This window comes from Nerophis lumbriciformis, linkage group LG24 (genome assembly GCF_033978685.3).
Source record: "Nerophis lumbriciformis linkage group LG24, RoL_Nlum_v2.1, whole genome shotgun sequence".
Taxonomy (NCBI): Eukaryota; Metazoa; Chordata; class Actinopteri; order Syngnathiformes; family Syngnathidae; genus Nerophis; species Nerophis lumbriciformis.
The window spans coordinates 26,892,735-26,906,205 of record NC_084571.2 but is presented as its reverse complement, the minus strand read 5'-3'; the positions used below and the strand labels follow the sequence as shown (position 1 = coordinate 26,906,205).

General features: G+C 43.5%; 1 protein-coding gene and 4 non-coding genes across 8 annotated transcripts in view; all 5 read right to left on the bottom strand.

Annotated features, from left to right (window-relative positions):
- znf385c (zinc finger protein 385C) overlaps positions 1 to 13,471 on the bottom strand; it is a 409,652-nt gene that overhangs the window by 48,708 nt on the left and 347,473 nt on the right. For all 4 annotated transcript variants that reach the window (XM_061981849.1, XM_061981850.1, XM_061981852.1 and 1 more), the window contains one exon: positions 2,610 to 2,720. In XM_061981849.1, coding sequence (XP_061837833.1) covers positions 2,610 to 2,720 — 111 coding nt within the window. The remainder of the gene's footprint in view (positions 1 to 2,609; positions 2,721 to 13,471) is intronic.
- trnat-cgu (transfer RNA threonine (anticodon CGU)) lies at positions 8,273 to 8,344 on the bottom strand. The gene has a single exon. It is a non-coding gene; the product is annotated as a tRNA-Thr (tRNA).
- trnat-cgu (transfer RNA threonine (anticodon CGU)) lies at positions 9,673 to 9,744 on the bottom strand. Its single transcript has one exon. It is a non-coding gene; the product is annotated as a tRNA-Thr (tRNA).
- On the bottom strand, positions 11,052 to 11,123 carry trnat-ugu (transfer RNA threonine (anticodon UGU)). The gene has a single exon. It is a non-coding gene; the product is annotated as a tRNA-Thr (tRNA).
- Positions 12,463 to 12,534, bottom strand: trnat-cgu (transfer RNA threonine (anticodon CGU)). Its single transcript has one exon. It is a non-coding gene; the product is annotated as a tRNA-Thr (tRNA).

The following is a 13,471-nucleotide window of genomic DNA, read 5'->3' as shown; positions in this document are numbered from 1 at the left end:
AATGGTTGGTAACAAGAAACTGACCTGTTTATTCGAGGATAAACACAAAATAGACAAAATTATACATGACAAACAGAAATGGCATCATTGAACTAGGGCTGGGCGATATGGCCTTTTTTTAATATTGCGATATTTTAAGGCCATATTGCGATACACAATATATATCTCGATATTTTGCCTTAGCCTTGAATGAACACTTGATGCATATAATCACAGCAGTATGATGATTCTATGTGTTTTGATTGATTGATTGAGACTTTTATTAGTAGGTTGCACAGTGAAGTACATATTCCGTACAATTGACCACTAAATGGTAACACCCGAATAAGTTTTTCAACTTGTTTAAGTCGGGGTCCACTTAAATTGATTCATGATACAGATATATACTATCAGATATATACTATCATCATAATACAGTCATCACACAAGATAATCACATTGAATTATTTACATTATTTATAATCCAGGGTGTGGAGGGGGGCGCCGGATGTAAGTGTCAAAAAGACAGCCAAAAGAGTTTGATATGAGAATAAATCTAAAGTTAAAATATAGGGTAGAAATGCACCCATTTGCAGGAAATGTAGTCTTGATTTTCAAAATGTTCTTTCAAGGCTTGCATGTCTACATTAAAACCTTATTCTTCATACTGCATTCATATATGCTACTTTTAAACTTTCATGCAGAGAAGGAAATCACAACTAAAAAAATCACTAATTTTTTCATACGGTGTTGATGTGGAAATTTTTGGGCGTATGGCACCGAATGGAGATAAGCGTCTCGACAGACGTCACAATATTTGAACAATGATGACGAAAACTGTTTTCTCTGTCGTGTCCGTGTGTCGAAAATTGTTATGCGCTTATTTTTTTATTTGATTTTGTGCGTGGCATAGATTTGCTATGCGCAGAGGACGCTTAAACAGTGCGCAATTGCACAGGCGAGCACCTTAGAGGGAGCGTTGCTCGCACGGCTGCGCTAGCATCACAGCTAACGTTAGCCATGCTGCTACCTCTCTGCTCGGGGAAGACGTACACGTATGTGACGTGTGTCGTGACAGTATGTGACGTGTGTAAGAAGGTGCACTTGCTGTCTGTGAGAGGGAGACACAGGAAAGAGTGAGAAGAGCCTGCCGTGTAATGCCAGCAGCTAAAAGCAACTGCGTGAGAATTCACAGACCTGTGGATGTGTTGAAGGTGTGCTGGAAAATGCGGAACGGAGATTAGGGAGCAGCAGAAAAGTGGAATGTATTATTTAAATCGGTGCGTTAGAAAACATGGACCGGAGTTTTTTTTTAAACTGGATCTGGATCGGCATTTTCCCATGCCTTGCCGATTTTTGGCAAATATCGGCAGCCGATCCGATCCAAATATCGGATCGGGACATCCCTAGTAAAAACCAAGGCCATTTTTACGGTCAAATTGTGGCATTATCACTGTAAAAAAATGACCGCAAAAATTGTCCAATAGCAACAGTAAAACACTGTAAAATCAAAAATAGTTTATCACAATAATAAATGCAGTGGATTCCTGCAAACCAAGAAACAGTAGATAACCTAAATAATACGTAGAAAACATGACTTTACTCTGAAAATAATAAAAAAATTTACAATGAATTTGCAACACTGTAATGTCACAAGCATGCAAATACTCTAAAATTTACGGTATTATTATTACTGTGTTTTTTGGAGTATAAGTCGCTCCAGAGCATAAGTCGCACCGGCCGAAAATGCAAAATAAAGAAGGAAAAAAACATATATAAGTCGCATTTTTGGGGGAAATTTATTTGATAAAACCCAACACCAAGAATAGACATTTGAAAGGCAATTTAAAATAAATAAAGAATAGTGAACAACAGGCTGAATAAGTGTATGTTATATGAGGCATAAATAACCAACTGAGAACGTGCCTGGTATGTTAACGTAACATATTATGGTAAGAGTCATTCAAATAACTATAACATATAGAACATGCTATACGTTTACCAAACAATCTGTCACTCCTAATCGCTAAATCCCATGAAATCTTATACGTCTAGTCTCTTACGTGAATGAGCTAAATAATATTATTTGATATTTTACGGTAATGTGTTAATAATTTCACACGTCTTTTTCCTTCTTTATTATGCATTTTCGGCCGGTGCGACTTATACTCCGGAGCGACTTATACTCCGAAAAATTCGGTATTCTGATTACGGGTAATAATACCAAATAATGATCTGGAAGTACTGTACTGTGTTGTACACCACACCCATTATTGAAGTGTGGAAAGCCATCCAGGTTATCGGAAAACACATGAAGCTACACAACAACCGGCATTCTCTTTCCGTTCCGTTAACTGTACAAATCCCTGATACGTCTCCATGTTTTTTCTCTGCATATGCATGAAACGACCTGAGAAAATGTGCCTCACTGTGTGTGAAAGTTTCCTACTGAGCCGTCTGATTGATTCTGTTGGAGGCTGATAAACGGAGGTTCTCCCTGCTAGTCTAATCCCTCGTGCCAAAACAACCACAAAAAAAAAAAAAAAATCTGTCCTTGGGGGATAGATTTTTGATCAAACTCGGAGTTGATGCATGCATACAAAGAGTGTAGTAAGTCGACACATTCCTACCGTGGAGTTAAAGCGCAAGTGGCAAATGTTGCAGGAGATAATCTGCTTCTTCTTGAGGGGCTGAGGGACACCAAAAGTGTGGTTGATCACTGCCTTCTGGACAGGGTCCATCTGAAAAAGATAAAGTATGATAGAAGATTATTGCCAGGATTCACTTGCACTTTCCTTTTGAGACCGCTGAAACGGTCCTAAAACCATACTTGCCAACCCTCCCGGATTTTCCGGGAGACTCCCGAAATTCAGCGCCTCTCCCGAAAACCTCCCGGGACAAATTTTCTCCCGAAAATCTCCCGAAATTCAGGAGGACCTGAGTGATGTGTCGACAGCCTGTTTTCACGTCCGCTTTCCCACTATATAACAGCGTGCCTGCCCAATCACGTTATAACTGTAGAATGATGGAGGGCGAGTTCTTGGTTTCTTATGTGGGTTTATTGTTAGGCAGTTTCATTAACGTCCTCCCAGCGCGGTAACAACACACAACAACAGCAGTCACGTTTTCGTCTACCGTAAAGCAGTTCGTCTGCCGTAAACAGCCATGTTGTGACACTCTTAAACAAGACAATACTGCCATCTACTGCACATGCATATGTGACAATAACATCTACAGCTTTTAGAGAGTGCAGTGCACAACTGCGCACACAACAAGGAGACGAAGCAGAATGCATCATCAGAGAGGGTGTTCAGCATGGTTAGAAAAACAGTGACAGAGAATAGAACAACCCTTAACTCAACAATGAGTAGATGAGTGTTACGTGTGTGTATATGTGTAAATAAATGAACACTGAAATTCAAGTATTTCTCATATATATATATATATATATATATATATATATATAGCTAGAATTCACTGAAAGTCAAGTATATCTTACATATATATATATATATATATATATATATATATATATATATATATATATATATATGAAATACTTGACTTGGTGAATTCTAGCTATATATATAGCTTCTCCCCTCTTAACCACACCCCCAACCACACACACACACCTCCCGAAATCGGAGGTCTCAAGGTTGGCAAGTATGCCTAAAACACACAAGGTAAAAGAATGGGACAAGCGGTAGAAAATGGATGGATGGATGGAAATCAGCACAATAATGTACGCTTTGTTCCAAGACCGACAAGACTGACCTTACCACTTGGTCACTGGGCCTGAAAGTAACTGACTCAACTATGGCACATGCACTGTCTAGATCAGTGGTTCTTAACCTTGTTGGAGGTATCGAACCCCACCAGTTTCATATGCACTTTCACCGAACCCTTCTTTAGTGAAAAATAAAATATATATATATTTTTTTCAAATTCAAGACAAAGTTGTATGTTTTTTTTAATAGTACACAAAATCAACCGTGCATGAACATCACCTTGTTCAAAGAACCATGAACTCACAACAAATTACACACTTGCAAATCGGATGGAAAATTAGAGGGAACATTGTTTGACCGTGGTAGAGGAGTTTGCGTGTCCCAATGATCCTAGGAGCTATGTTGTCCGGGGGTTTCTATGCCCCCTGGTAGGGTCTCCCAAGGCAAACTGGTCCTAGGTGAGGGATCAGACAAAGAGCAGCTCGAAGACCTCGATGAAGAACACAAACCAAGGACCCAGATTTCCCTCGCCCGGACGCGGGTCACCGGGGCCCCCCTCTGGAGCCAGGCCCGGAGGTGGGGCACGATGGCGAGTGCCTGGTGGCCGGGCCTGTCCCCATGGGGCCCGGCCGGGCACAGCCCGAAGAGGCAACGTGGGTCCCCCCTCCAATGGGCTCACCACCCATAGCAGGGGCCATAGAGGTCGGGTGCAGTGTGAGCTGGGCGGCAGCCGAGGGCAGGGCACTTGGCGGTCCGATCCTCGGCTACATAAGCTGGCTCTTGGGACGTGGAACGTCACTTCGCTGGGGGGGAAGGAGCCTGAGCTAGTGCGTGAGGTGGAGAAGTTCCGGCTAGATATAGTCGGACTCACTTCGACGCACAGCAAGGGCTCTGGAACCACTTCTCTTGAGAGGGGCTGGACTCTCTTCCACTCTGGCGTTGCCGGCAGTGAGAGGCGACGGCCTGGGGTGGCTATTCTTGTTGCCCCTCGGCTCAAAGCCTGCACGTTGGAGTTCAACCCGGTGGACGAGAGAGTAGCTTCCCTCCGCCTTCGGGTGGGGGGACGGGTCCTGACTGTTGTTTGCGTTTACGCGCCAAACAGCAGCTCAGAGTACCCACCCTTTTTGGATTCACTCGAGGGAGTACTGGAGAGTGCTCCCCCGGGTGATTCCCTCGTTCTACTGGGGAACTTCAACGCTCATGTTGGTAGCGACAGTGAAACCTGGAGAGGTGTGATTGGGAAGAATGGCCGCCCGGATCTGAACCCGAGTGGTGTTCTGTTATTGGACTTTTGTGCTCGTCACAGATTGTCGATAACAAACACCATGTTCAAACATAAGGGTGTCCATATGTGCACTTGGCACCAGGACACCCTAGGCCGCAGTTCCATGATCGACTTTGTAGTTGTGTCATCGGATTTGCGGCCTCATGTTTTGGACACTCGGGTGAAGAGAGGGGCGGAGCTTTCTACCGATCACCACCTGGTGGTGAGTTGGCTGCGATGGTGGGGGAGGATGCCGGACAGACCTGGCAGGCCCAAACGCATTGTGAGGGTTTGCTGGGAACGCCTGGCAGAGTCTCCTGTCAGAGAGAGTTTCAATTCCCACCTCCGGAAGAACTTTGAACATGTCACGAGGGAGGTGCTGGACATTGAGTCCGAGTGGACCATGTTCCGTACCTCTATTGTCGAGGCGGCCGATTGGAGCTGTGGCCGCAAGGTACTTGGTGCCTGTCGTGGCGGTAATCCTAGAACCCGTTGGTGGACGCCGGCGGTGAGGGATGCCGTCAGGCTGAAGAAGGAGTCCTATCGGGTTCTTTTGGCTCATGGGACTCCTGAGGCAGCAGACAGGTACCGACAGGCCAAGCGGTGTGCGGCTTCAGCGGTCGCGGAGGCAAAAACTCGGACATGGGAGGAGTTCGGGGAGGCCATGGAAAAAGACTTCCGGACGGCTTCGAAGCAATTCTGGATCACCATCCGCCGCCTCAGGAAGGGGAAGCAGTGCAGGTCAACACCGTGTATGGTGGGGATGGTGCTCTGCTGACCTCGACTGCGGATGTTGTGGATCGGTGGAGGGAATACTTCGAAGACCTCCTCAATCCTACCAGCACGTCTTCCTATAAGGAAGCAGGGCCTGGGGAATCTGTGGTGGGCTCTCCTATTTCTGGGGCTGAGGTTGCCGAGGTAGTTAAAAAGCTCCTCGGTGGCAAGGCCCCGGGGGTGGATGAGACCCGCCCGGAGTTCCTTAAGGCTCTGGATGTTGTGGGGCTGTCTTGGTTGACAAGACTCTGCAACATCGCGTGGACATCGGGGGCGGTACCTCTGGATTGGCAGACCGGGGTGGTGGTTCCTCTCTTTAAGAAGGGGGACCGGAGGGTGTGTTCCAACTATCGTGGGATCACACTCCTCAGCCTTCCCGGTAAGGTCTATTCAGGTGTACTGGAGAGGAGGCTACGCCGGATAGTCGAACCTCGGATTCAGGAGGAACAGTGTGGTTTTCGTCCTGGTCGTGGAACTGTGGACCAGCTCTATACTCTCGGCAGGGTCCTTGAGGGTGCATGGCAGTTTGCCCAACCAGTCTACATGTGCTTTGTGGACTTGGAGAAGGCATTTGACCGTGTACCCCGGGAAGTCCTGTGGGGAGTGCTCAGAGAGTATGGGGTAACGGACTGTCTTATTGTGGCAGTTCGCTCCCTGTATAATCAGTGTCAGAGCTTGGTCCGCATTGCCGGCAGTAAGTCGGACACGTTTCCAGTGAGGGTTGGACTCCGCCAAGGCTGCCCTTTGTCACCGATTCTGTTCATAACCTTTATGGACAGAATTTCTAGGCGCAGTCAGGGCGTTGAGGGGATCTGGTTTGGTGGCTGCAGGATTAGGTCACTGCTATTTGCAGATGATGTGGACCTGATGGCTTCCTCCCGCCAAGATCTTCAGCTCTCACTGGATCGGTTCGCAGCCGAGTGTGAAGCGACTGGGATGGGAATCAGCACCTCCAAGTCCGAATCCATGGTTCTCTCCCGGAAAAGGGTGGAGTGCCATCTCCGGGTTGGGGAGGAGATCTTGCCCCAAGTGGAGGAGTTCAAGTACCTCGGAGTCTTGTTCACGAGTGGGGGAAGAGTGGATCGTGAGATCGACAGGCGGATCGGTGCGGCGTCTTCAGTAATGCGGACGCTGTATCGATCTGTTGTGGTGAAGAAGGAGCTGAGCCGGAAGGCAAAGCTCTTGATTTACCGGTCGATCTACGTTCCCATCCTCACCTATGGTCATGAGCTTTGGGTTATGACCGAAAGGACAAGATCACGGGTACAAGCGGCCGAAATGAGTTTCCTCTGCCGAGTGGCGGGGCTCTCCCTTAGAGATAGGGTGAGAAGCTCTGTCATTCGGGGGGAGCTCAAAGTAAAGCCGCTGCTCCTCCACATCGAGAAGAGCCAGATGAGGTGGTTCGGGCATCTGGTCAGGATGCCACCCGAACGCCTCCCTAGGAAGGTGTTTCGGGCACGTCCGACCGGTAGGAGGCCACGGGGAAGACCCAGGACACGCAGGGAAGACTATCTCTCCCGGCTGGCCTGGGAACGCCTCGGGATCCCCCGGGAGGAGCTGGACGAAGTGGCTGGGGAGAGGGAAGTCTGGGCTTCCCTGCTTAAGCTGCTGCCCCCGCGACCCGACCTCGGATAAGCGGAAGAAGATGGATGGATGGATGGATTGTTTGAGGGGTATCCATAATACTTAGACTTAGACTTCCTTTTTATTGTCATTCAAATTTTAACTTTACAGTACAGATACGCCGATAGGGAGAAGTTTTTATTTACACGATTGATTGATTGATTGATTGAATGAAACTTTTTTTAGTAGATTGCACAGTACAGTACATATTCCGTACAATTGACCACTAAATGGTAACACCCGAATAAGTTTTTCAACTTGTTTAATTAAGTCGGGGTCCACGTTAATCAATTCATGAGGCTGGTGTGTCTTGACCGCTGCTCTGACGAACCCCTGAGATCGACTCACCGAACCCCTAAGGTTCGATCGAACCCAGGTTAAGAACCACTGGTCTAGATAGCTGAGTATGAACAAAACATGAAATGTTGGGCTAATACTTAACAGACACTGTAATATGATTGTTCATGTTTTTCAGTCAGTACAAATCGGTATCCTATCGCATCGTGTTGTGTATTACAAACTCAAAAGCCAGTCAGCTGTTGAAGCAGAAGCTAGCTTACGGCTAAAGCCGTAGCATGCCGTCGCAAGGCGTTGTGTTACTACGCTAGAAAAAGAGTTCCTCTGTGTTTGCTCTTGCAATACCAATATCGCCGTAAAATACCACAAGTCAAAGAGACGCAGTTTGCAAAGACTATTGAAAGTAAAAATACACGATGTCATGAGTACCAAGAAGCGTACCCCAATTGTTCTGCATTTCCCTTTCATCTGAAACATCTGTTGTTGCCTAACAAATTTTAAAATTGAAAATTAAGCTGCAGAAGAGTAAATATTGGTGATAGAGTGCATCTACTTTATCAATGCCACAAAGTAATTGAAATAATACTTTCAAATTTTTAAAAGAGGAAGGCACAGACGGGGATTGAACCCATGTTCTTCGGTTTACGAGACCGACGCCTTACCACTTGGCCACTGCGCCTGAAATCATCATCTCCATTAGGCCTTGGTGATAACAATAACATTTCATAAAAAGTATACTTCCAATTCCCCCCCCCACTTTTTAAAGAAACTAATGTATACACATGACAGAGATAAAAACTAGTGTACTGCATACACTGCATCTTCCCTTTAGCAAAATTCTAATCTTAATAAAGTTTCTTCTTTTTAAAACAGACTTTGTATAAAATAATTTTCCAAAAAGGAAATAAACTAACTTGATCAATATGCATTGTCTGAATCATTTAAAGTTATTCAATATCGAGCTTCCTTTGGGAGGCAAAACTTCTGTCTTGAATTAAATCGTCTGCAACAAAACAAATCAAATTTATCGATAAAATCGATTTATTGACAGGCCTAGTCTCCATGAAATACTATCAAATGATCAATCAATAAAGATTAAAAGCAGGTGTCACCACAGTAATGAAATGTATATCCCCATGTTTCGTTTTGCGTTTTCATCTCAGTAATGTCTGTAGTTGCCTAAACTGGTTGCCATAGATATTGAAAATAAACACAAAATGATGATACGGGAAGAGTTGGGGATAGAATGCTTCTACTTTATTACGCCATGATGTAATGGAACATGTATTCCCATCATTTAGTCCTTTGGAAGTTGCCTAAACAGGCTTGATTGAAGTTTGGTGCTGGAGTGCATACATCATAATGACATTGTATTAAAGTCATGGAAATAGTAGACAAATCTGAAAGTTTCAGAGATGTAGATGGGGATTAAACCCATGTTCTTCAGTCTATGAGACCAACGCCTTACCAATTGGTTACTGGGCCTCAAAACAGCTGACCCAACTGTTAGCTGTGTATGAACAAAGCATGAAATGTTGGGCTAATACTTAACAGATACTGTAATATAATTGTTCATGTTTTTCGGGCAGTACAGATTGGTGTCCTATCGCATTGTGTTGTGTATTACAAACTCAGAAGTCATTCAGCTGCTGACACAGAATCTAGCTTACGGCTAAAGCCGTAGCATGCCATAAGCAAGGCGATGTGTTACTATGCTAGAAAAATAGTTCCTCTCTGTTTGCTCTTGTAATATCAATATCGCTACAGCTTGGTTATTATACAGGTTACGGACCGTAAATGAATTATTGATGGCGGTTTTTGGATGCATTTTCAAAGTGATTTAGAGGCTGAATAGATTGATCCCATTAGCTGCATTGCTAGCCACCTAGAACAAAACTTTTCGTCTTCTTGTCTCTCATAAGGATTGTGATCGATAGGCAAAATTCCCCCCAAAATGCATTTTCCCTTGAAAGTCGTGAAAACTCTTGACCATTCTCACAGGTTACGAGGCACAGATGGGGATTGAACCCATGTTCTCCGGTTTACGAGACCGACACCTTACCACTTGGCCACTGAGCCTACAAGCATCTGTGCCGTAAAACGCCGTAAAATACCATAAGTCAAAGAAACGCAGTTTGCAAAGACTACTGAAAGTAAAAGTACACGATGTCATGAGTACCAAGAAGCGTACCCCAATTCTCATTTTGCATTTCCCTTTCATCCATCCATCCATTTTCTACCGCTTTTCATCTGAAACAAAATCTGTTGTTGCCTAACATATTGAAAGTAAGCAGCAGGAGAGTAAAGATTGGTGATAGAGTGCATCTACTTTAGTCCTTTGGAAGTTGCCTAAACAGGGTTGATTGAAGTTTGGTGCTGGAGTGCGTCTATCATAATGACATATTGTTAAAGACATGAAAATAGTAGACAAATCTAAAAGTTGCAGAGGTGCAGATGGGGATTGAACCCATGTTCTTCAGTCTATGAGACCAACACCCTACCAATTGGTTACTGGGCCTCGAAACAGCTGACCCAACTATTAGCTGTGTATGAACAAAACATGAAATGTTGGGCTAATACTTTACAGACACTGGAATATGATTGTTCATGTTTTTCGGGCAGTACAGATTGTACTATCGTATCGTGTTGTGTATTACAAACTCAAGTCATTCAGCTGCTGACACAGAATCTAGCTTACGGCTAAAGCCGTAGCATGCCGTAAGCAAGGCGATGTGTTACTATCCTAGAAAAAGAGTTCCTCTGTGTTTGCTCTTGCAATAGCAATATCGCTACAGCTTGGCTATTATACAGGTTATGGACCGTAAATGAATTATTGATGGCGGTTTTTGGATGCATTTTCAAAGTGATTTAGAGGCTGAATAGATTGATCCCATTAGCTGCATTGCTAGCCACCTAGAACAAAACCTTCTGTCTTCTTGTCTCTCATAAGGATTGTGATCGATAGGCAAAATTCCCCCAAAAATGCAGTTTCCCTTGAAAGTCGTGAAAACTCTTGACCATTCTCACAGGTTATGAGGTACTGATGGGGGTTGAACCCATGATCTTCAGTTTACGAGACGGACGCCTTACCACTTCACCACTGCGCCTACAAGCCTCCATGCCGTACAACGCCGTAAAATACCACAAGTCAAAGAAACGCAGTTTGCGAAGACTATTGAAAGTAAAAGTACACGATGTCATGAGTACCAAGAAGCTTACCCCAATTCTCATTTTGCAATTCCCTTTTCATCTGAAACAAAATTTGTTGTTGCCTAACATATTGAAAGTAAGCAGCAGGAGAGTAAAGATTGGTGATAGAGTGCATCTACTTTCTCAATGCCACGAAGTAATTAAAAGAACACTTTCCAATTTGGTAAGTATTGGTAAGGCACAGATGGGGTTTGAACCCATATTCTTCGGTTTACAAGACCGACGCCTTACCACTTGGCCACTGCACCACCTCCATTAGGCCTGGGTAATAAAAGTTAAATTTTCATAAAACAATTTTTCCCCCTACTTTTTAAATAAATTAATGTATACACATGACAGAGATAATTCAAACCAAGTTTTGCTTTTATTTGATCAAAAACTAGTGTACTGCATACACTGCATCTTCCCTTTAGCAAAATTCTAATCATAATAAAGTTGCTTCTTTTTAAAACAGACTTTGCATAAAATAATTTTCCAAAAAGGAAATAAACTAACTTGATCAATATGCATTGTCTGAATCATTTAAAGTTATTCAATATCGAGCTTCCTATGGGAGGCAAAACTTCTGTCTTGAATTAAATCGTCTGCAACAAAACAAATCAAATTTATCGATAAAATCGATTTATTGACAGGCCTAGTCTCAATGAAATACTATCAAGTGATCAATCAATAAAGATTAAAAGCAGGTGTCACGACAGTAATGAAATGTATATCCCCATGTTTCGTTTTGCGTTTTCGTCTCGGTAATGTCTGTATTTGCCCAAACTGGTTGCCATAGATATTGAAAATAAACACAAAATTATGAACGGGAAGAGTTGGGAATAGAATGCTTCTACTTTATTACGCCATGATGTAATGGAGAATGCATTCCCATCATTTAGTCCTTTGGAAGTTGCCTAAACAGGGTTGATTGAAGTTTGGTGCTGGAGTGCATACATCATAATGACATTGTATTAAAGTCATGGAAATAGTAGACAAATCTGAAAGTTTCAGAGATGCAGATGGGGATTAAACCCATGTTCTTCAGTCTATGAGACCAATGCCTTACCAATTGGTTACTGGGCCTCAAAACAGCTGACCCAACTATTAGCTGTGTATGAACAAAGCATGAAATGTTGGGCTAATACTTAACAGATACTGTAATATGATTGCTCATGTTTTTCGGGCAGTACAGATTGGTGTCCGATCGCATTGTGTTGTGTATTACAAACTCAGAAGTCATTCAGCTGCTGACACAGAATCTAGCTTACGGCTAAAGCCGTAGCATGCCGTAAGTGAGGCGATGTGTTACTATGCTAGAAAAAGAGTTCCTCAGTGTTTGCTCTTGTAATACCAATATCGCTACAGCTTGGTTATTATACAGGTTACAGACCGTAAATGAATTATTGATGGCGGTTTTTGGATGCATTTTCAAAGTGATTTAGAGGCTGAATAGATTGATCCCATTAGCTGCATTGCTAGCCACCTAGAACAAAACCTTTTGTCTTCTTGTCTCTCATAAGGATTGCGATCGATAGGCAAAATTCCGCCAAAAATGCATTTTCCCTTGAAAGTCGCGAAAACACTTGACCATTCTCACAAGTTACGAGGCACAGATGGGGATTGAACCCATGTTCTCCGGTTTACGAGACCGACGCCTTACCACTTGGCCACTGCACCTACAAGCATCCGTGCCGTACAACGCCGTAAAATACCATAAGTCAAAGAAACGCAGTTTGCAAAGACTACTGAAAGTAAAAGTACACGATGTCATGAGTACCAAGAAGCGTACCCCAATTCTCATTTTGCATTTGCCTTTCATCCATCCATCCATTTTTCTACCGCTTTTCATCTGAAACAAAATCTGTTGTTGCCTAACATATTGAAAGTAAGCAGCAGGAGAGTAAAGATTGGTGATAGAGTGCATCTACTTTAGTCCTTTGGAAGTTGCCTAAACAGGGTTGATTGAAGTTTGGTGCTGGAGTGCATCTATCATAATAACATAATGTTAAAGACATGAAAATAGTAGACAAATCTAAAAGTTTCAGAGGTGCAGTTGGGGATTGAACCCATGTTCTTCAGTCTATGAGACCAACACCCTACCAATTGGTTACTGGGCCTCGAAAAACAGCTGACCCAACTATTAGCTGTGTATGAACAAAACAAGAAATGTTGGGCTAATACTTTACAGATACTGTAATATGATTGTTCATGTTTTTCGGGCAGTACAGATTGTACTATCGTATCGTGTTGTGTATTACAAACTCAAGTTATTGAGCTGCTGACACAGAATCTAGCTTACGCTAAAGCCGTAGCATGCCGTAAGCAAGGCGATGTGTTACTATCCTAGAAAAAGAGTTCCTCTGTGTTTGCTCTTGCAATACCAATATCGCTACAGCTTGGTTATTATACAGGTTACGGACCGTGAATGAAGTGTTGTTGGCTGTTTTTGGATGCATTTCCAAAGTGATTTAAAGGCTGAATAGATTGATACCATTAGCTGCATTTCTAGCCACCTAGAACAAAACCTTTTGTCTTCTTGTCTCTCGTGAGGATTGTAAACAAGAGGCAAAATTCGAAAAGAGTGAAGTTGCCCCTTTAAAGTCATGAAAACACT